The sequence below is a fragment of the Suillus bovinus genome, assembly GCF_016758785.1.
Source record: "Suillus bovinus strain UH-Sbo-P2 chromosome Unknown EDB93scaffold_20, whole genome shotgun sequence".
Lineage (NCBI taxonomy): Eukaryota > Fungi > Basidiomycota > Agaricomycetes > Boletales > Suillaceae > Suillus > Suillus bovinus.
The window spans coordinates 254,031-276,240 of record NW_024542076.1 but is presented as its reverse complement, the minus strand read 5'-3'; the positions used below and the strand labels follow the sequence as shown (position 1 = coordinate 276,240).

The following is a 22,210-nucleotide window of genomic DNA, read 5'->3' as shown; positions in this document are numbered from 1 at the left end:
TTGAATTGAACGTTGAACCATAATGCTGAGATCAGCAACTTGTTGAATTTCATGGCAGTGCAATGACGCCCGGCGGATCATGATGGGGATGTACAACGGTCATGGTAACTTGTGCGAGACATCGGACGGTCGAAAGGCAGCCCCGCCAGTGCAGCACCTGCTATGAAGGGCTGAGTTGCTATCAACCTCAGCCTAACCGTGTCAGGAAACATAAACGTTGACAAATGTTCCTTTATGGTATCCCAAAAAAGCGATGACGAAGGACTACATGCAGGGAATAGTCACAATACAGACATGGATGTCGCAATTCCTCTGACTCGGATGACTCGGGATAAAGATATAGATATCAAGTTGACAGGAGCAGGTTTCCAGGCATATGAAGGATCACAGAAAAATCATCATGAAGACCATCACAACTGGACGAGACGGACCATCTGATCACACCTGATGCCTACCACCAGAAGGGTGTTCGGGTGGGCGCAGTTGTATGAGACACCTGCAACGCTTAGATGTAGCAAGTTGAATACAATGTGAAGGCCATTCGTAATCCGCCAGAGATATTCCCACTTCTAGCTCGTTTTCATGTCACTTGGATCGGGATAAATAGCTTCAATGTACAACACCGCCGTTCAATCTGGCAGAGATGGAAGATGACTGGTGACCGGCAGTGTGAGCTCTTTCTTCATCTTTCAATGATTAAGGAGACTTCCCTTACCTGAATGATGCACCATCCTTAGATCCAGGTACGTTATCTGCACCTATGAAATGATGATGTAAAACCCAATTAGATGAAAATGCCATAGCCATCAGCAGCTCAAGAGTAGAGATTGAGGGTGTGATATCACGGTATATCGTCATTACTGCTCGTCTTGTAGATTCTTCATGGTATCGAGAGCTTTTCTTTCTACCATCCAATAAGGTAACGACGTACCAGAAGGGCCTCTGTTGGTAAGGTGATTGCGTCCGAAAGTCAAGATTGCTAGCACCGTATGCACGCCATGTTTCGTCTTCGCTGGAAGAAAATGTATTTTTCATTAGTTGTGACTGTGCATAGTGGAGCAGGAAAAAAGTAAACTACTACTACTAGATGCCTCTTGGAGTCCAAGTCGAAATATCTGATTAGTGGTAAGTGACCCTTATTGAAACCGAGAGAATTGAGTAGTACTCAGTGACCAGACACACTAGTACTGCTAGCGCTGAGCTGTGTCATGCGTAGACAGGATAACGACGGTGTTTGGCACTGCATCATGATCGGCGACGAGAAAACCGGGAGAAACAGCAAGTCTGATTACTGTAATTAAACAATGTTTTCTGAAGAGAAAAATAAATGATTTCCATAACTCCTTATCTTACTAGTCTTCCCAAGTCCATATATCTGGCTCGGGAATTCGTCCTCCATGGGTGGGTTCGAAAGTACATCATGAACCACGTGGAACTTGAAGAATAGCGCATGATGGGGTTGGGCAAAGCCAACACATGTGACACATCCAGAATGTTTTGCCTTATCAGCGTTTGCCTCGAACTGCTGGTGTCAACGTAGTACCGATATCAAGTACTGTAGCCGCAGTAAGCCAGAGGGTACATATTGAAGTCCAGGAATAACCGCGTAACCGCCGGACACAGGGAAGACAAAGAACATCCGCTTACGTAATGAACACTGGTCCCAGCAAGGACGCACTCTGAGATGAGTCTGGTTGTCATATTTTCAAGTTACAAGATAATCTCATCGTCGTCGACCAAATGGTGGCACAGACACGTGCAGGGAACTCTGCACCAAAGCGACTTGCTTTTAACGAAAAAATTGTAGGAAAAGGCCTTGCAACAGACGCGCTCCTCAAGAAACTCAAAGCTCTCCACACCGAGCTTGCCGAACTTGACCAGGAGCTCGTCGACGTGAATTCACTATCCACCGTCCGCACCCAGCTCGTAAACACCTCCATTTTACTACACAAAGACAGAGGCGTCAAGGCCTACGCAGCATGCTGTCTAGCCGACATACTCAGGCTATACGCGCCCGATGCCCCTTATACCCATACCGAACTCAGGGACATATTCCAATTCTTTTTCAGACAACTATCAACAGGCTTGAGGGGCGCAGAAGCATCATACTACAACGAATACTTTCACCTCCTTGAGTCCCTATCGACAGTGAAGAGCGTTGTCCTCGTCTGCGATCTACCACATGCCGAAGAGCTTATGGTCGACATATTTCGCGACTTTTTTGGCCTTGTACGGCGAGACCTTGCAAAGAAAATCGAAATATTTATTGCCGATATCCTCGTCGCACTCATCGACGAGTGTCAAGCGCTTCCGTCCGAGGTATTGGAGACTGTCATGGCGCAGTTCATGGCCAACGACGCGGTAATCATCACACCGCCCGTCTCATTCCTACCTTTGCTGATATTTTACTTTCTCAGCAACCTGCATACCGCCTTGCCGTTCAAGTTTGTAACTCCACAGCGGATAAGCTCCAGCGGCACGTCTGTCAATATTTCACGGACATCATCGTCGCGCACTCCCATGAATCAGACTCCGAGTCCAACTTTGAGGAGATACGGAAGGCACATGAACTAGTGAAGCAACTGAGCAGGTCCTGTCCATCTTTGTTGCACAGCGTTATTCCGCAACTCGAGGAGGAGCTTCGTGTGGAAGAGGTGCAAGTGCGTCTGATTGCCACCCAGGCACTCGGTGAAATGTTTTCAGAAAAGGGTGGGGCAGAGCTTGTTAAGAAATACCCTACAACGTGGAATGTGTGGTTGATGCGGAAGAACGACAAAAGTGCGGCAGTGCGGTTGAAGCTTGTGGAGAGCGCTAAGGGTCTTCTGGTGAATTTGCACGATCACCGGGAAACTGTAGATGGTGAGGCCCCTCCTCCTCGTCGTAGATTTATGCTCACATGCAAGTAGAGCTAATGAGGCTCAAGTTACTCGATCCCGACGAAAAAGTGCGTGCGGCAGTTTGCAAAGTGTATTCGCAGTTAGACTATGAAACTGTATTGCACTATGTTTCCGAGGATCAGCTACGTTCTATCGCTGGTCGTGGCATGGACAAAAAGGTGTGTAATACGCATTTGTTCCAGTGATTTAGTTAAGCGACATTTCAGAATTCAGTGCGAGTAGAGGCGCTCAACAGCCTCGGCAAACTCTACAGCGCTGCATATCCAGAAATGTATTGGTTTTCTTCTTCATTGTTGCCAAGCCCTTGACTCCATCGATAGCGAGAACAACGATCCAGCAGCGATCAAACACTTCTCCTGGATTCCAAATGAGATTCTTCATATCTCCAACTCTACACAGGAGGCAAGGTACAACTTATGCTTGTTCGCTGTATTTCGTGTTTTCATTGTTTGCAGGCTTGCAGCAGAGCAGGTTATTGCAGACTTTGTATTCCCGTTCCCTTCTGGTTCCTCAGCGTCGACATCAAAGAACGTTGATGTAAATGAGGTTGCATGGACCGATCGACTGCTGAACACAATGGGTTACCTCGACGATCGGGGGGTCAATGCTGTCCTCCTTTTAAGTAGCATCAAGGGCAGCAGGCCCTCACCGTACGAGTTATATCTCCAAAGTTGTATACAACATAATGTGGGTTCCGGCCTTGGCTGTAATGTGCCTGACCTCCATCTTCCACTTGAATTAGGGCGGTGTCATCGACGAGGATGAGGACGCTGTCAAACAGCGACTCAACAACGTCATTCGACACATTTCTCGTAAGCGTTGTTACTTCATGTTCGCCACCACATACTTGATCTCGCTGCAGGACAATTTGGGGATCCTCAAAAAGCAGCAGAGGACCTGCATGCATTTGCGAAGGCAAACGAGAACAGGTCTTATAAGTTGCTTAAGACGTGCTTGGATACCCAGACAGATCTCAAAGGACTTGTGAAAGCATCCGTAAGTATCTGCTGTGCTCAGATTTAGATTCCGTGCTCACCCTGCAGGAAGAATGAGTTCCTTCGTCGGATTGAGTCGAGTTCAGAATCCATTCTAGGCACTATGACTGTGTTCCTTCGACGGGCAACACTTCGCATAGTTAACCAGTCATCTATTCCAACCTTGATTAAGCGTGTGCAGAGAGCAGACTCGAAGCATGCGCAAACGCTCTTGACATACATCTCAAAACACTGCCCTGCTCTGTACAAGCCTCACACCAGCGAACTGACAAAGGCGATTGCGGACGAAAAGAACGTACGACTCGTGGAAGTAGGTATGCAAGCACTCGCAGCAGTTTCACAGAGTGATGAAGCGTTAGCAGTCAATGATAAGTGAGTTGTGCCTTCGTTGTCTGCTCGTTATGGCGCTTAATGTTGGACAGACGAACACTGGAACGTGTAATGCGTTATGTTTTGGGTTCAAATGCTCGCGTGGCGAAGTTCGCTGCCCGAATATTGGTAGCCTCCAAAGAACATGACGACTTGTGCGCCGAAGCTGTGGAGGTGAGCTTGCCGGATTTGATTCTGACTAAGCGTTCATCCTAGGTCTTTTAGTCAATAGCGAGGAAGTTGTCAACAGCAGAGCCCGATCTGCTTGTTGCACACACCGCCGTTCTTGCCCAATTTGCTCGGTTGGCGCCCGATGCGTTTGAGCGTAAGAGTGACGTCTTGATGGCCTTTCTCGTCAAAAAGTTGCTCATGGTACCTAGTCCAGCGGATCCCGTGCGTGCTGCTATCATTCTGTATGCCTGAAAGACAATGACTTATTCATATGTGATGCTATAGGACGAGATGGACTCAGATGCCGATTGGGTGGAGGACGATGACGTGCAACCTAGGCTTCGCGCTCGAATATTGGCTCTCAAAGTGTGCCGCAATCGATGTCTTGCGCATGCATCTACAGACACAGCTCTTGAAGTTGCCACCCCCGTCTTGAAGATGCTATCAACACTGCTTGATCATGCTGGCTCGTATTCAGCTGACGCAATGGATGAGTCAGTGTTCCATGTCTTTATTAGGGTAAATTTACTGACTGTACGGTTGTTTGCTGACAGTCCGAAGGTCAAGTCGCGCATGCGGTTACAGGCTGCGATATCTCTTTTGCATTTATCTGTAGTAGAAAAGTTCGCGACTGCCATCAACACAAATTTCATCTCGCTAGCCATTACTGTACAGGTGAGTTTGAGCCGTCTGCATCAATTTGCACAAGTTAATTTGGTGTAGGATCCATGCTATAATGTTCGCATGGAATTCTTAATGAAGCTTTTCCCCCTCCTTACTGCACGCAAACTTCCCCCACGATACAATCTTATACCCTTTTTAACCGTGCATGATCCTGAGGCGGACGTAAAGAACCGGGTTAGTGATGTTCTATGTATTCACATATTATCGTAACTGCGTCTGATACTGTTGCAAGGCCATCTCCTATGTCACACATGCATCACGAAACATATCCGCAGGTGAGTTCTGATGGTAGTGCATCTCGAGTGTCATTGACAAATTTGGCTTTCCTTAGCTGCCAAAGTCGACCTGTTCGAGATTATATTCATCCGCTTTCTTCATCTTCTCGCGCATCACCCTGATTTTTCGACTGCACATGAAAATTTGCAAGAAATGGCCAAGTAAGCTACCTTACCTGTGAAATCCATGGGGCATCTTCAGATGCTGACATTTTACATAGATACATCGACTTTTATCTGGATTTAATAGCATCTTCTGATAATGTGTCCCTGCTTTACCACCTTGCTATGAAAGCGAAGACTGTTCGTGATGGACAGTCGCATACATATAGCGAGGTCCGTGTTTTTTTCTGTCAAATCTGTAATACTTAATGATGTTTATGCTTTTAGAATCTTTACGCTATGAGTGAGCTCACACAAGAGCTCATCAAGGCCCGTGCACAAGCACGTTCCTGGAGTTTGCAGAGCTATCCGGGAAAGGTGAAACTACCTTCGGATATTCTCCGTGCACTACCAAATCCGGAGGCAGCCACGAAGGTCATAGCGCTTTGCATAGGTTGACTTGAAAACTGATTGGTGGCCTTTTTCAGATCCTGAAGACTGTTTATCTTCCTGAGGAAACATCAGCCTGGCTTTTGGAATCTTCCAAAACACAAAAGCCCATGGGCACTTCCAAAGTAAGCTGTCAGGGCTGTGGGCTGTGGGCTGTACCTGATCGTTTTCTGTGATAGGAAAAACGGCGTGAACCCCGTGAACCCAAAGACTCCAAATCCCCTCCAAAAAGGAAGGCGTCACGGCACAGGGTTAATGGGACCACCAAGTGAGAGTTCTCCATCTTACAGTTATCCAACGTATCTGATGGCGGGTTCAGACGTGCAAAAACAGCTCGATGGAACAGTGACCAGTCTGAATCCGAGGATGAACCGTCCTCGGACGATTCAGAGCAAGATGATAGGGAGGATACACCGACCAAGCCGAGCTCGGAACGTGAGGACGGGTCTATTAGTGGACAAGAGAGCGACGAGGAAGCGAACGAAAAAAAAGGAGGGCAAAATCGTAAGCCAAGTCGTAAGGCGGGGACGCGTGCAAAGGTGTGTTGGTCTTCTCATTACTGCTCATCGTCGAGTCTGACCTTAATCTCAAGAGGAAAATCAGTAAGCAGGTGAAAAAGAAGGGCAATCACGCGAGGAAGTCATGATTTCTTTATTGTCTACTTTGCTTAATACTTATGCCCATTGCTGTGGTTTTATCCATCTTGCTTACTCGTCGTGTACTGCTTTGTATCCCCACACCGTAATCATGAGTAATCTCCTCAGAGCTGTACATGTCTTTCTTCGTAGAGCTGTGTCTTTGAAATATACATGCCGAACTTGCCGAAGTCCATCTCACGGTACACAAGTGCTTCCACAAGTCCATGAGGTTTATTACAGTCAAACGTTCTCCATACAACAAGTACACAAACCTTCCGAACTCCTCACGCGGTCAACGTGAGGCAAACACAACAGCCTCGTCCCTGAACCTCATATACCCTACAGGCTCGTCTTTAGCGACTTGGACACCACTAGCAAATGGCACCACCTATTCTAGCACAAAAGGACAAGAAGCTATTTGCTGATCTCTTAAGTCAGTATGAAAACAGACAACTCCCCAAGGGCAGGAAGACAGCCGATCAAATACTCAAAAAGTATCCTGAACATGGCGGTATGTCAATCTTAACTGACGCTCGTACCTTTCATGGCTGATTTGCAGCGCTGCAGAAACAATGTGCATGAAGGGTCTGATTCTGGTGCACCTTGGTCAGCGTGATGAGGGCATCAATCTCGTCAAAGAGGGCATGCGCAAGGACCTATCTTCTCACATCTGCTGGCACGTCTGGGCGCTCATCCAAAAGAGCGAACACAAATACGAGGATGCACTCAAGTCGTACATCCAGGCGCTGAAGTTTGATAAGGTGCGTTTGATTGGTTACTTACTTGCTCTGGCGTGTCTCAGTGTTTGAATGAAGGACAACTTCAATATCTTGCGAGATACTGCTGTTCTTCAAACGCAAACGCGTCAATTTGAGGGCCTGGTAGAAACACGTCATAACCTCCTCCGCCTGCGGCCTTACAACCGACATCACTGGGTCGGTCTTGCGGTTGCATATCAGCTTAATGGAAACCTTGCTGATGCGGCACAAGTTCTTGAACATATTGAAGGGTTTCTTCGGGTACGTGCATTTACATTCTATCTGCTCACCTATATAACGTGTCTGTAGAACGTAGGATCTCACAATGTGGAATTCTCGGAGCTGTTGATGTACCACGTTCGTATACTAGAGGATCTGGGCGACTTCCAATCCGCGGTCGATATGCTCGAGTCACATGACTGGGCCAAAGGCGGCGCTGTCCTGGATCGCATGGCGAGCACGGAGCTGAAAGGTATGATTACATATCGCTTATTTTTTGAGACACTCTCATTCTTTACAGCTCGCTTATTGGCGAAGCTGAAGGAAAGCGACGCAGATGATGAGAAAAAGACCAATTGGACGGAACAGGCGGATGCTGCTTGGCGCTGGCTTCTGTCCCAAAATGCTGATGGCTACGAGTATTATAAAGGGCTGCTTGCTAATCAAGGCATCGACCTTGGTGAGTGCTATTTTTTCACGCTTTCATGTGGTGTAATGATAATTTCTCAGCTAATGTCACGGACGAAAATCGAGAGAAAGCGCTTGAAATGCTCCGTGGCTACATTGAGGTCCCGTTTGCTACCGCTTCGCGCCGCCTGGCTCTTCATGTGGCTACTGGACAGGAATTTAAGGATCTCATCAAACCCTACCTGACCAATGCGCTCACGAAAGGGATTCCCTCCCTCTTTGCTGACCTTAAGCCGCTGTACAGGGATTTGGTCAAGCGTCAAATAATTGAAGATACCGTGGAAGAGCTTCGTGCAACCTTTGCGACCTCAACTGGCGATTCTGTTGAGCCAACAACTTACTTGTGGGCACTGTATCTCCTCGCACAGCATCATTCCTATCTAGGGCGCCACAAACAGGCTTTGGAAATATTGGATATCGCAATAGCACACACTCCGACACTGCCAGAGCTATATATGACACGCGCCCGCGCACTCAAACGGGCAGGTGACCCACATGGTGCTGCAAGGGCCATGAATGATGCTCGTCTGCTGGATGGACAGGACAGGTTCATTAACACGAAGACAGGCAAGTACTTGCTAAGAGCTGGTATGGTGAATGAGGCGGACGCCATATTTTCCAAATTCACAAGGGTGAGTGTGCCACATGGCGTGAAGTTGTCTTCTTGTCGTTCATCCATTTCTGGACCTAGGGAGGGGCGCCTCCAGCAATAGATCTGGAGGAAATGCAAGCAATGCATTACCTTGTCGAGCAGGGCGATTCATACCGACGGGCTGGCAAACTCAACCTTGCTTTAAAGAAGTACTATGTAATACAGAAAGTGAGCCTTTAGTTTGTGTCTTCTTCTGGCCATGGAGGCTTGACCCTTGACAGGTCTTCGAATCGTTCCGTGAAGACCAGTATGAATTTCACCAGTATTCTATACGGAAAACGATTCTAAATGTTTACACCGAGTCAGAATCATACGCCATGAGTTTGATTTGATGGGCTGATAATATATTTTTGCAGAATGTTGAAATGGGAGGATAATGTGCGGTCACATCCAAGCTTTATTCATGCAGCAGTTGCCACCGTTCAAGTGAGTTTTTGGCATGTGTATATATCGTCAATCTCCTGATGTTTCTGAAGATATGGGTTGCATTGTACGATGACGCAACTCTCGGTCCCAGTCTTCAACCTCCAGGCGGGTAATGTGTTTGGTTCATCATCCTCAGCTGATCGTCAGATCTAGAAACAACCGCCTCAGAGAATTCCTCCAAGAAAGCTATCAATAAGGCGAAAAAAGCTGCTCGTAAGGGACAGCCCGAAGCAGACGGTGCAAACAGCAAAAAGGGTGAATCAATACGTCATTCTGTAACCTTTGCATGGTCTTCTTTACGCAGTCGCATTCTTTCCGCAGCCGCAGCCACCCAGCCGGAGGACAGAGGCCTCGAGCCCCCCCGTTTGACAGACGATGATCCAGAAGGCCTGAAACTGGTCTTGGCCGAGGACCCCCTCGAACGCGCGGACAAATATTTGACGGGCCTATCGGAACTTGTGCCACAAAATATGGACATTTGCTTTGCAGTATATGATGTCGCTATTCGACGAAGTAAGTCGAGCGTCGAAGTCTGGGGCCAGGGATAAAGGTCTGATTCGGCGACAGAGAAATACCTGCAAGCTGTTAGGATGCTCAGGCGCGCCCATTTGCTGGATTCCGAACATCCTGATTTGCACTCGCGGATAGCACATCTTAGGAACACTGGTAAGATTGATTATAACTTCACGCTGTTATCTGACAGGAGTCCCAGTCTCCTCGTTGCCCGAGCCAATTTCCGCGCCGGTCGGACCAATGCTTGCTGAGTCCATTGCCTCACTGCTTCCAGCAGAGGTTTCACTTGAATTGTTCAACTCTCAGTATCTCCAGAAACACTCTTCATCGCCGATGGCTATTGTAGCACATGCTAAAGTCGCGCAAATATTGAAGGCACCGCAAGACGAGGTTGACTCTATATTATTCACAGTGCTGAAGGAACCCGTCCAACTTGATCACGAGGTCCGTGTCCACCCCTTCCGTCTGAACTGAGCCACTGATTTATGTATGACGGACAGGCTGCATTCGCGGTGCTATCGTACTTGAAGGAAATGAAATCTCCACGGGCCGTGGAGTTCCGGATAGCGTGCAATGACAGATTCGAGCTGAGCACACTGTTCAGGAGTGACGAGGAGATCGCTGCTCTCCAGAGATCTTTCACAGAGTCGGGGGAGTCTTCGGCTGATGGCGAGGCCCTCGAGACTGTTATATGATTACAGATATCACACTTATGTACATACTGCTTCGAACCCAAACCTCCAGACTCTTTCAATTTTCAAAGAGCCTGTTCGGAACTTCCATTGAGAGTGACATCATGAAACATGTGTCCGAAGACACAGTACTCAAGCGCGATGAGTTGAATCACTTTCGTTCTGTCCTCCGCTCAGCGCTCAGCTTTTTCTCATATCTTGACAACTTGACAGTGTCCTCGAATTTGGACCACATCGAATCGAATATTAGATATGCATTGCAGTAAGATAGACTTCGTTCATACACCTGTTCATCACGTGATTTAGCGTGACTTTTTAACAAAATGATATATAACTCGTGGTATACAAAACATGAGCAAAATCTGTTCCATGATTATGTGCGGATAGTCTGTGGCAAGCTGGGAATGTATTTTTTATGATATAATGTCAGAAACTAAGAGACAAGTTGGCTTTATATTGTCGAAGTGAGCACTACCAGCGTGACAGGGATGGTAGTCAGTCACAATTGGGTCACAAAGGTAAATTGGCTACCAAAAAGCCTACTCCTCCGTCAATTGGCCGAAAATAAGAATTCTGAGTAGACCATTTTAATATTGTAGCATGTATCTACAAGATCATGCAACATATTTTGCTTATTCTAATTTGAAGTCAAGTTACAAGCCAAAATCATGTATTCTGACCTCAAGTCACGTGATGAACTGGTGTCGAGGTCTATCTTATTAGTCAGCTGTACCTCGCAGGGGTACTTAACCCCTATTTTATAATTTGCACTCTACCACTCACAATATCAATGGCTACCAATTCCACAGTTGTTGATGACAGCAGTGTCCCACCTCCTTCATATGACACAATATTCTCAGCAATTCCCATTCAATTCGGTCAATCATCCATATTTCCCTTTCATTGCATGAAGGAGAAACGCAAAGCTGTTCTATCCCGCATCCGCAATATTGTCTTAGGCCCTGATTTTACCCCTTCTTATGTGGCCCCAAATGTCAATGCCTGCACTGCTGTGCTCCCAGCTCATGAGCTCTCAAAAATCCTGACAGAACGCAATATAGAGGGCCACACAGCACTGTATTGGGCAATTGTAAATAATTGGCCACAAGCTGTCTTGGCATTGACCAAGTTTGCTCCCCCTTAGTCCTGTGATTGTATGGACAACTTGTATGATGCATGCATGATAACCAACAACCATGCAATTTTTATGCACCTGAGCTTGGAATCCGTAAGTAGTACACAGTAGTGTCCACCAGAGAGATTACTGATTTAGATGCTAGTAAAAGAAGGCGGCTGTTTGAGACGCGCTTTAGGATGCCCACCAGATGAAATTCGGGTACATACATGCAATGAGTGCACCAACCAGTTCAATGTTGTTTTGAAAATCAGGATGTTCCAAAAACGCCTGCGCATGGCTACCTACAAAGAATTGTGGTTTGAATTTGTTGCGGAGGGTGTGTGGTGTTCATCTCACTTTGTTCCTTCATTAATGTGATGGCACCCCTCACAGGACGCATATGGTGGTTGAAGTTCTATGCACCTAGCCCAGTAACTAGTGATAGTGGAATATGGTGCGTTGGGATTGGTATTTTCAAGCATAGCTGCCCAGTGCGTCCTAACACTGTACTTTCGATCGAGGCGCACAGCCGGAAACCTGGCGCCCATGCAGCCCCACCTGAAGCGCTGAAAATTTTATTATTATCGACAAACACAATTTTTCCGGTCACTGTACCTTCCCGGTAGGTTGAATTTACTCTCTCTGTGAACTGTGGTGTACTGATTGTCTTATGACCCAACGAACTCCATTTCTCGTGCTTCCGTTGGCCAATGGCTACTAAAGATCCACTTCTAAACCTCCTCCCAACACGACTTGCAGCATAACGAATGAGCTGGGTGATTGGGTAATGCACGAGTAAGTCCATTTACCAATCGAAGAGGCATTTCTTACACTTCACCTCGATAATTCGAATTGACTGACGTTGCGTTGTTGTAGTAAAACGGAATATGTAGATGACGAGGGCACACTAAATGCGAAGCTGGAAGTAACATTGCTATGAGGAATCGAGACGGACCATGGTGAGGGTGTAGGGAAAGGTGCTGGATGGTGAAGTTGGAGCTTGCTGGACGGCCGGAGGAGCGTGGAGAGGTGCTGAAACTTCGGTGTACCCATAATTGGGGTCGGGTGGCGTTGTATCAGTGCAGTTGGGAGTGGTTCGAGATCTATATGTTCAGTAGAGCAAAGTGATGACGCGCATCTAAACAGTTGGAGTCCAAATCTGAGCTTATTGATCCACTGGTGATTGAACAGTCAATGCGAGGCTTAAATTACTCAACAGCGTACAAGAGAACTCGAACAATTTACATCAACAACTGGCAGTGGTATGAATGCGTGAAATCGCGGACACCTGGTGAACACGAGGGAATGGATAAAAGAGGTCGCTATAAGAATAAAGGATCTACTCGTTGTCTTCTTCCTCTTCAAGAACTTCCTTCGACTTCTTTGCCTTGGAAGCTACTTTTGCTTTCTTGGCAGTGGATGCTGGCTTCGAAGAAGTAGGTCGCTACAAAGAAGTTTAATCAATCACTTTGAGAAAACAGAAGCTTGCTAACCTTGCGCTTCTTGTTCGACTCTTCTGCATCCTCCTCCTCCTCCTCCTGAACCTCGGCAATCGCTTCTGCAAAGTCCTCGCCGGATTCCTCCTCTTCGTCCTAAAAATCATGCAAGGATGAGTCCGCGTTAAGCAGAAACTAGTTTCATACATACTTTTTTCTTAGCAACTCGCTTCTTGGCTGGAGCCTTCTTCTCAGCCACTTTCTTTTCAGCCGCAGGCTTTCTCGCAGGCGCACGCTTCTTAGGTTTCTCCTCAGACTCTCCCTTATCTTCAGCATCTGATGAAGGTAAGGCTTTCTATGAAAGACAAAGTGAGAATTAAGACGCTGAAAGTGATCTGAACATATGGGACCTTTGTTCGAGGCTTCCTTGCAGGAACCTTCTTTGGCTTGTCTTCAGCATCCTCATCCTCGTCTTCCTCCGCTTTCTTGGCCTTTGCAGGTGCACGTTTCTTCTTTGGCTTCTCGCCATCCTCTCCACTCGGGTCTTTCTTGGCTTTGGCTGGTGCCCTCTTCTTGGGCTTCTCTTCGTCTTCATCACCCTCTCCTCCGGGGGCTCTGTCCTCGTCAGCGACCTTGCCTTCCTCCCATGCCTTGCGAAGGCGTTCTTTGTCTTCGTCCCTGAGGTCATCGAAACCATCGAGGTCATCGGCGGATTCAAATTGAGATTTCATGTTGGATAGGAGCTTGGTAGTCGTGCAACCCCAGTGGCGCCATGCACTTCCAAACGAGTGTTAAAAGGCGATCTTTGAGTATGATGTCACTTACTAGCTAGTGTTCCCCCTGAAATCGACGACAGACCCAACACGAAGCTCCCCTTTGGCGATTGAACTACCTGTAGTAAATGTTAGGTGACAGAATATATGGTTACGATCAACCGTGCGCACCATTGCAGGGCTTGGGACCTGTCAATGAAGAAACGATATGAAAAACACACAAAGTCAACAAGTCGCATGTTATGCCACACCTTTACATTTGGCTCTGGCAGAACTCGCGTATTCCAGGCGATAACCGCTCTTTTTAGTGGTTCCCTCGTTGTCGGACATCAGTGCGAGTGTTGAATCTGAGATATTTCGAGTTGGGAAGCGAAAGGAAGATATGTTGGGTGGTTCGTCTCGACGCGACAGTTTTGTTGAATGGCCCTACACCTTCAAAGTCCGACCACTGTGCCTGCCACACAGCGCACGGACCTGTATGTTGACCGCGCGTTTATTGTTGATTGTATTGTGGAGATACTTCGACAAGAGCATCGCGGTCTGAATGAAGATTTTCAGTCAGGCTTGTTTGGACAAACAGAACTCAGCATTTCACATGTGGCGACTGGTACTTGAGTCTCAATTAAAATCGACTTGAATAAGGTGAATTTAGAGACGGACAACGTCCTTCAAACAATTTTTCGATGACCTTTCAACAGTCGCTGGTAGAATAACCACTGTTCATTTTTAGTTGAAATAATACTGTGTTTTTATTTTATTTTTCTCTGCTATTCAGCAGCCGAAGCTTAATTACAGACGTCGGACTTGTACACCAAGTTTCTGCAGGCTGTGTAATGGCTAATTCTAAGGTTAGGGTTTGCACTAATCTTCAAGTGGGAGTCTGGACTTCACTGCGACCTTATCTGTGGTGATATAGGAACTCATAGGCAAGTCCTTGTGATAGGTTACCTTCCAACGCAGACCATCAGGATATTGTGAAATTATTCTAGAGCTGATAATATATTTGAGAGCTTACCAGTGGTTCGAGTCAATGCTGACAACTTTGAACCGGAAGGTGGCAAACCTTGGCAGGACTCAAGACACGCAGGGGTATGACTTGAGTCTATAACATAGATTGGAAGTTGAGCAACTTATCGAAAGGCTCATTCTTTAGAGACCACTGATGATATCACGCTCGGTCCATCTGGATCTTCCAGCATCATCGAGAGCCGCCGTCACCGAGACACCGAGACAGCCCTGCCTCAGTGCTCAACTGAAAGGCTTCAAACAAGTATCGAAAGGTGGTCCAGAGGGTATCTTGCCTGTGACACGACCTACATCACCACTCATCATACATTTACGAAATATGCGAATAGACTGATCATGAATAGTATGCTGAAGGATGAGTTAGTATCCCCTTGTCCATCGGCATGCTATTCAGTCTATTCGCATACAGTGCTGGTTTCAAACCCACATTGTCAGCCGTGTTCTCCCTCTCTGGTCTGATTGAAATGGATGTGAGATCACGGCTCCATTTTCTATCCTGAGATGCGACTGATTGAGGCATCATGATTGTGTCACACACACTAATATGATGTCTTACAACTAATCAGTCGCATCTCCCGGTGGGTCACAAGGCAAACCATTGTAACAATCTTATGGTATGTCCAGTAGGATGCATATATGTGCATACTAGACTACTAGTAGTACACACATTAACATCCTACTCGACATAGTAGTACTAGTATACGTAGTATGTGGGAGAGAGGAGCCCAACGGCGCGGGCGGAGAGTTGAAGAACGACGCTGTATCAAGTGTCTACGACATGGCGGGGGACGACAAAGAGAGGATGGTGTACAACGTAGGTATATATACGCAGTCGGGACTCGGACTATCCGAATGTCGAAGGGTGAATATTTGAACGATGAATACCAAACTCATGTTGAACATTCCCCGGGCCACGTGATCGATATGAGCTTAGATCTGGAATCCTGCTGCTGATCAGCAGGCTTCTTGCACTTGTATAGCACGACGGCCGAAATTTGAAAGAGTGTATAAGTCTGGCATGCGTCTATTTTCATTTGACCACTATTATCATAGACCTTGTCTACCGCTTTATCCCGACGGAAACGAATAAACAAAAGATATTCCAAACTTAGGTGGTTGTTCCTACTCGACGAGACCACAATTTACAATATTCACGATACATTCAAATGCAAACGTCGCAAGGACGGAAAACAAGTTTTCAAGTCACCTGCATTGTCGTACGGAGATGTGCAAGCACGCACTGAGTCTGCCTTTTGGAAATGGTATGCATACCCCCTCATCGTCGTGTATAAGAGTTTGACAGGGAATTGCGGAGTAGACGACGAGGATATGAGAGGTAATACGAAAATGAGCATGGCAAAGGTTCGAGACTATGGCTTTCTTTACGGCGTTCTGTTCTGGGGACATGAGAGTATCCGATTCTGCTCTCGAAATCGAGTGTGCATGATGTGTATATATAGATATAGATATGTTTCGGGCAGCCCACTAGTCCTTAAATGGTGACGGAGCGTACGGTCAGAATGAGAACGAAGAACGAACAATGAAAGGCACGGAGATCGTGGAGTTCGAGCACAAGGTCTGGTGATGAAGGAGAACAAGTGTCCGCGCCATAACTCGGATGCGAATCCCAAGGCTTCTTCGCATTCATGAGTCACATGGATGGCTGGACCGCGGCATGGTCGGGGCGCAGAGGATATATTAGTACTATAACTAGTACGATCCTTACACGTGCATGCACAGGTAGAATCATTATTGACGAGTGATCATGACAACCTACTACGAGTTGAAGTACCTAGGCTAACCTGTGCATCAGTCACTAAAAGATCACAGGATTCTGTCGCGACAATCTTTAACTGCAGTAAGACCAGTACTCGTTCTGTAAGCCATGTGGGGAACATGAAACGTTTAGATCATGCTGGAGCGAACATCGAACTCGTGACAACCCATAAAATATCTTTGAAAAAGACTCCGAGCGGCAAGTGATTTGTAGCTCAGAGCCCTACTTCGGGGTGTAGATTGAAATCGACATCCAAAATCAGGAAGGACAATTGATATGGTCGGAGGTACAATACAAGAAGGCTCTGAAGGAGATAAGCATAGAATATATTGAACGAGATGGTACTCACCCCTGTATACTGGCGACGGGCGGTGGGGATTATGAACGACTTCATGGTCACCAACTTCACGCCATGCACCAATCAAATGAATACTGGTGACAAGATACCGTGGACGGCTTTAAAGTCCACGTCAGTGGTGAGCTGGTGATTCTCATAAGAGGCGTTCGAGATCTCGACAACTCGTTCACCAGGCTGCGAATGACCCACATAACGACCCACATCAGAAGACACGAGGCATGAGGGATATTAAGCTCAAACGGGGCAGTAACAGGAAGAAGCCCAGTGAAGGCCGACGCGCGGCAGAGATTGCGAGACACGAACGAGATACACACGAGACAAATGACCGCCGGCCTAGATTCTCAAACGATCGTAACCGCCTGATTTGTACACAGATCGAGTAATTGCAGGATCTCGAAATCACAAAAAGGTGTGAAAACAGCGAGCTATAGGGGGGCCTACTCCCTAACGGTAGCGGCAAGAACATTAAGTGATGATATCGCTCAGCCTCATGCCTTTCCTGCTGCAGCTGCCTTGGCATCCTCTGCGGCAGCAACCGCAGGGTTCACCTTCTTGCCATCTTTCCACCGAATACGTGGGGGAGGGGCACGGTTGCGACGGCCCTCACGTGATCGTACACGTACAACTAGAAATGATGGACGAGATCGATAGGTGTAACAAGAAAAACGTTCGAGGATACGCACCATGCGAGTGAATAGCGCAGGATACACAATATGCGATTTTGATATAGAGTTTTGGAATCACGTATTCTAGGATTGTTACAAACATATGAGACCTGGTAGATATAGGCAATGAATTCGGAGGTATCGCACCTGGGTAGACGCTGGCTTCGCTGATATCCCGAACGGCCGCGCTCTCGACCATGTTTCTTACTGTGAAGCGCTTGATGGCCTTATCTTTTGCGACGCAACGAGAGCAGTTCGAGCAGCGAACGAAACCGACGTGGCCACGGCCCTTCTTGTTACGGCCGCCATTTCTTCTTTTCTTGGTCTGTCAGGGAGAGTTTGAGTCAAAGCCCTGTATGTCATGCTATCTGAAGGAGGTTGATGCCAATCCATCGGCATCTCCGAGAAGAAATAGACCGTGACTCGAGTATGCGAGACATCTGAGGTTCCGCAGGTGGCTAGAAGTGACTTACCATGTTGCAAAGTTTCGAGGAGTCTTGAGGTCGTCGAACGTTGCTTGTCGTCGGTATCGCCTATAGCCCAAATTCAAGCTACGGCAAGTACCGGAAATGTTCTCACGTTTCATCAACACGACCAAACCTGCCCTAAGCAGTACTACCTAACCGCGGAAGCATCTGAGTTCACACACTCGATATTCAGATCCGATCAAACGAGCGTGCTGGTGATTAAAACCAAGGAAGTGAACGTCCATATCGCTCGAACAAATTACCTTTGATGCTCACATCTTGTTCAGAATACGGAAATTGAGTGATTACTGCTTGCACAGGCTGCCTTGTAAGTGAGATTCAAATTCTTTAGTGCCGATGAGTCTTTTAACAAATCTTGCCCCTCATTTTATGAGATATAGGAGAATTACATTGGGGTCGGCAATTGCAAGAAATGGAGTTGCTGTGTCGAGGAATAACCAGACCCAAATGGGACAAGTCGAGCCCGATCTCTACCGAGGCCCATCTGAGGATTCGCCGTCATGATGTTGGTTGTCCTTGATCCTACACATTCGGAGTGCGTATAGTTCCATTGATGCCCTTGATTCGACGTCGCCTCGTTTTACAACAGTCATGGGCGGTTGTAACGAAGAGAATAAGGGCATTTACAGCATCAAAGCAGACTTGATCGGCGTGTATCGTCGTCCACACGGACGTGTATGCATATCAGCGCTCAATCGAATCGACGTGTAGTTTATGCTCTGATGCGGTGTCCGTATGCGTATAGCCTTAGATGCGCATGGGACATGCATCTAATCTCGAGCCGAAATTTGAAGATGATCCACAGCATTTAGACGCGCACTCGGACAATTAATCGGTGCGAAAGCACAGGACTTACTCGGAGAGTGGTAGGACTCGACGATGGCCGTGATAACAGTATAGGGTCCATTATGTTATACGGACCAGAACGTAGTAGGCTCATGTGCCAAACTCACGCGGGGAGGCATGCCTCGATCCTATAGGCTAGCGCTGCCACAGGGACCATTTTTAGAAACCTGTTCTCCACTAAAAATGATACATGTGATTAGCACGGGTGAAGTGCCAATTGCCTAGCCATCATGAAACTCGGGGTGCGACATCGAAGACTGTCCCAAATGAAGCGAGTTTAGTATTATTATATGGCGATGCATTATGCGGAATGTCCCGGACCCACAAGTCGCCTCCGCAGTAAGTTTTTTTCGAAGCGCGTCGATAGAACAGTTCAGTGGCCCATCATTGTGTAGAAACAATATTCTCCCAGCATCAGCGGTGAATAGTAAGATCAGCTCCGCATTGCGAGTGGGTGGAGTGGAGAATGTGATTGTCACTCAGACAACCCTCGAATCATGATCCCGACGGCACCCCAAACCGGTAACAAGCTTACCATAAGCGATTAACGGTGCGTTGCTGTCGGCGAAGAATTCATACAGCAAGTACCGCTTTGAGACTGCAGAACGTGCTGTTGATTCCAGAAGTCATTCTGTATGTCGGAGAAACGAAGTATTTGCTATATTGCAAGTCATGTAACGTGTCAGGTCCTGATTTTGAACTGCCACCGATGGCGAGCCTTCGGTCGATCTTGAGGAGGCCAATGTGGCCATCTGGGGAAAGATACCCGCCCCACTAGAGATCGGGGAATGAAGCAAAATTCCAATAGGCAACATGCTACTCTAGCAAATATCCTAGAGACCGGAACATTGGCCAGATCCAGAGCAATCATAGCGGTAATACTTAGGCCGGATAGTCAGTGCTACAGCGCGGTGAAGGCATGCTACCTGCACGATTTCGGGTAACTAGGTAGGATGGCCACTGCTTGGTTACGAAACTCCAAGTGGATGGTTTCATTATTTCTGGCAAAACCCAGAGCTTAAACGTCGGACCCAGCGGGAGAGGGGCATGTCCTGACAGCATCGTACTCCATAGTCACGACCGGGAAATGGGGCCCTATGATGATACGAAACAAAAGGCAGTGCCACTTGAGGCCAAGGCCGATCCAATATCTCAGCGATTGTGGCATCCCCTTGATGCATCTTTGTCAAGATCGGAACGATCATATCAGAAAGACGTTGACCTGACAGCGAAACGCAGCGGTGACAGGTCAAAATGCTGGCGAAAGCCAGCTGTGCAGGGACGACCTTAAGTTGACCCTTGACCACAAATTGACCCGGGTGCACGTGATTGATTATGGGTGCACAGCCTGTCGACGGCGATAGGCTAGGATGCAATCATATTAAAATTGGTCAACCAATAAGCAGATACTCATTAATATTGCAGGCAGGAAATACCATGCTAGCGTAGATCTAAACCTTGCCATTAGACGCTATAGCTAGCTGATCTTCGGTCTCACGATAAGACTTGGGATAAATTAACGGATATATTATATAATTACTGATCCCTAGGATGACGACTACTTTAGTCTGCACAGCAAGCCCCGCCGCGGTAGAAGCTGGTTGGTTGGATTCATCGTGAGATTAATGTCTAAATTAGGAAATAAAGCTCTCCTTTGATCTCGGAAAGAAGTTTAGTAAAGTTATGGGTTAAGCCGAACACCATGGAACGTGAAAAGTGCAAGCGATTCGGCCCCCCCGACGAGAATGGAGATTAGGACTTCGCAATTGCTAACTTGATCCGCAGACGAGCCCAGTATCCACAATCTCATATCAAACTACAAATAGCCACACGCTTCACCCTTGGGGACCATTCCATCTTCCCCATCATGACTTGGAACAACCTCCCAACTGAACTTCACCTGGCTGTTGCTCGCTTTCTCCCTCCCCAAGATACTCGTGCTCTTTCACATACCTCCAGAACTTCCTACAATCTTCTCTTGCCTCAGATCTTTTCCGATGTCACACTTTCATCTCGTACTGCACTGCAATCATTCGCAATCCACGTACCACTCAGTTATGGGGCCTATATAAGGCGCCTTAGTGTTTGCACGAAACCTGCCGAGAGTGCTCTCGTACATGAAGTTGACTGTACAGAACACCTTGCCACTATTCTTGCCACTTGTTCCTCCCTGCGGTCCCTATCCCTCTCGCTCGCCGCATCACTCGATACATTCAAAATCACACCCGTGTTTGCCACTCTTACAACAGTTCAAAAATTCGAAATCTCCTGCTGGGGTCAAGAAGAGACTGCGCCTGTGTAAGTCACTGTCATGTTAATTGCACAGCGTTTGTCTCATGCGTTCTGCACGCAGATCTGAGCGTGTTGCAGTCTCCCTCGCCGCTTCCTTATCGTCCCTCACTCATCTTACCCTGTCCCGCATCACTCGTTCAGCATTACATGTAAACAATTGCTTTCCATTGGGCGTTCCGTTGGTGCTCAATGACCACGATGTCCCTTCCCACCCTATCCTCGGCGAGGAGCTCTGCCTCCCCAGCCTCCTGAAACTTCCCACTCTCAAGTCACTCGAACTCAGGGACGTATGGATTGATTGCGATGAAAACATGTGTCTGCAAGGGAAACTGGCCCAGCTGGACCGTCTATCGCTATACGGAAGCATGTACAGGGTCGGTGAAGTGGAAAATAAGGCCTGCTTGGCATGGCTTCGGGCTTGCGGTCCTGCTTTGCGGTCATTTAAAACAGGCATTCCTCTTGGCGAATTCCAGCCGTCTACTTGCCTCGGAAAGGACTGGATGGCCGCGGAGAATGAATCCATCATCCCCCCTCTACCTACTTTCACAAACTTTCATGTGGATGCCGAACGAGTCGCTTTAGATGACCTTCTCCCGATGCTCAATGTCTTGTCCGCTTGTGAAATCAAGCGTATCACCATCGCCAACGCAACAATGTGTGCTGCTCAGGATGCGTTCACGCGGGAATGTGCGTCTGACGAATTCGAGGAATGGCAGGATGCTGTCGAGCAGTTTCTCGCTTCAAACCAGTGGGATTCTCTCAAGAGCGTGGAGTTGAATTTTGGTGAAGGCACTCAAAGGATCTGGAGCTTGTAAGCGGGGCAGTTAGTTTTTCTTTCTTTCGGCGGATCATTTTGTTGGGTCTTTTTTCTCTTTCTCCTCGGGCTCTTGTAAAACCCTCCGTGCCAAATGAAGCATCTCATTTTACACTTATTGTTCACTTGCTAGATATACTGCCTCTTTATACCAAAGATACCCGCTCCGCCCAAGCGAGCAAAAATATTCACTAAATTGCCCACTTTTGCGTATCTGGACGAAGCATCATGTCCGAAGACCAGCCTAGATTCTATCTTTAGCTTGACCTTTACCTAGATTTTCAATCCCAAAATGACATCACTACTATT

General features: G+C 47.3%; 7 protein-coding genes across 7 annotated transcripts; 5 read left to right on the top strand and 2 right to left on the bottom strand.

Annotated features, from left to right (window-relative positions):
• The first annotated feature begins 1,664 nt into the window (after nucleotides 1-1,664).
• EDB93DRAFT_1140031 (armadillo-type protein) lies at nucleotides 1,665-6,774 on the top strand. Its single transcript, XM_041449256.1, has 22 exons — nucleotides 1,665-2,361; nucleotides 2,418-2,859; nucleotides 2,907-3,055; nucleotides 3,104-3,168; nucleotides 3,218-3,304; nucleotides 3,353-3,584; nucleotides 3,640-3,709; nucleotides 3,760-3,893; nucleotides 3,945-4,264; nucleotides 4,315-4,435; nucleotides 4,487-4,654; nucleotides 4,718-4,926; nucleotides 4,987-5,107; nucleotides 5,156-5,290; nucleotides 5,349-5,391; nucleotides 5,448-5,553; nucleotides 5,613-5,727; nucleotides 5,782-5,928; nucleotides 5,982-6,068; nucleotides 6,123-6,211; nucleotides 6,263-6,482; nucleotides 6,536-6,774. Exons 1-22 carry the CDS (start codon nucleotides 1,741-1,743, stop codon nucleotides 6,587-6,589), a joined length of 3,735 nt encoding a protein of 1,244 aa, XP_041308750.1. The 5' UTR covers nucleotides 1,665-1,740; the 3' UTR covers nucleotides 6,590-6,774.
• Nucleotides 6,775-6,788: 14 nt separating this feature from the next.
• On the top strand, nucleotides 6,789-10,397 carry EDB93DRAFT_1140030 (NMDA receptor-regulated protein 1-domain-containing protein). Its single transcript, XM_041449255.1, has 15 exons — nucleotides 6,789-7,092; nucleotides 7,149-7,342; nucleotides 7,397-7,600; nucleotides 7,649-7,811; nucleotides 7,860-8,018; nucleotides 8,069-8,658; nucleotides 8,718-8,846; nucleotides 8,900-8,979; nucleotides 9,035-9,104; nucleotides 9,155-9,209; nucleotides 9,258-9,359; nucleotides 9,426-9,617; nucleotides 9,672-9,770; nucleotides 9,817-10,061; nucleotides 10,118-10,397. The coding sequence occupies exons 1-15, from the start codon at nucleotides 6,960-6,962 to the stop codon at nucleotides 10,310-10,312; spliced, it is 2,610 nt and encodes an 869-aa protein (XP_041308749.1). The 5' UTR covers nucleotides 6,789-6,959; the 3' UTR covers nucleotides 10,313-10,397.
• Nucleotides 10,398-11,099: 702 nt separating this feature from the next.
• EDB93DRAFT_1103179 (uncharacterized protein) lies at nucleotides 11,100-12,366 on the top strand (the record flags this gene model as incomplete). The annotated part of the gene is made up of 7 exons (XM_041447281.1): nucleotides 11,100-11,399; nucleotides 11,454-11,537; nucleotides 11,583-11,763; nucleotides 11,820-11,880; nucleotides 11,956-12,048; nucleotides 12,186-12,221; nucleotides 12,303-12,366. 7 exons carry the CDS (start codon nucleotides 11,100-11,102, stop codon nucleotides 12,364-12,366), a joined length of 819 nt encoding a protein of 272 aa, XP_041308748.1.
• Nucleotides 12,367-12,609: 243 nt separating this feature from the next.
• Nucleotides 12,610-14,214, bottom strand: EDB93DRAFT_1140010 (zf-PARP-domain-containing protein). Its single transcript, XM_041449254.1, has 7 exons — nucleotides 13,887-14,214; nucleotides 13,807-13,824; nucleotides 13,688-13,754; nucleotides 13,273-13,639; nucleotides 13,074-13,217; nucleotides 12,920-13,018; nucleotides 12,610-12,870 (listed from the first exon to the last, which is right to left on the bottom strand). The coding sequence occupies exons 1-7, from the start codon at nucleotides 13,963-13,965 to the stop codon at nucleotides 12,766-12,768; spliced, it is 879 nt and encodes a 292-aa protein (XP_041308747.1). The 5' UTR covers nucleotides 13,966-14,214; the 3' UTR covers nucleotides 12,610-12,765.
• A 1,078-nt stretch (nucleotides 14,215-15,292) lies between these two features.
• Nucleotides 15,293-16,254, top strand: EDB93DRAFT_1336715 (uncharacterized protein). The gene is made up of 3 exons (XM_041455342.1): nucleotides 15,293-15,475; nucleotides 15,715-16,098; nucleotides 16,151-16,254. Exons 1-3 carry the CDS (start codon nucleotides 15,440-15,442, stop codon nucleotides 16,244-16,246), a joined length of 516 nt encoding a protein of 171 aa, XP_041308746.1. The 5' UTR covers nucleotides 15,293-15,439; the 3' UTR covers nucleotides 16,247-16,254.
• Nucleotides 16,255-17,102: 848 nt separating this feature from the next.
• On the bottom strand, nucleotides 17,103-18,069 carry EDB93DRAFT_1140003 (ribosomal protein S26e). Its single transcript, XM_041449253.1, has 4 exons — nucleotides 17,935-18,069; nucleotides 17,609-17,786; nucleotides 17,480-17,545; nucleotides 17,103-17,421 (listed from the first exon to the last, which is right to left on the bottom strand). The coding sequence occupies exons 1-4, from the start codon at nucleotides 17,935-17,937 to the stop codon at nucleotides 17,285-17,287; spliced, it is 384 nt and encodes a 127-aa protein (XP_041308745.1). The 5' UTR covers nucleotides 17,938-18,069; the 3' UTR covers nucleotides 17,103-17,284.
• A 2,413-nt stretch (nucleotides 18,070-20,482) lies between these two features.
• EDB93DRAFT_303674 (uncharacterized protein) lies at nucleotides 20,483-22,048 on the top strand. The gene is made up of 2 exons (XM_041456032.1): nucleotides 20,483-21,093; nucleotides 21,149-22,048. Exons 1-2 carry the CDS (start codon nucleotides 20,663-20,665, stop codon nucleotides 21,900-21,902), a joined length of 1,185 nt encoding a protein of 394 aa, XP_041308744.1. The 5' UTR covers nucleotides 20,483-20,662; the 3' UTR covers nucleotides 21,903-22,048.
• Nucleotides 22,049-22,210: the final 162 nt, after the last annotated feature.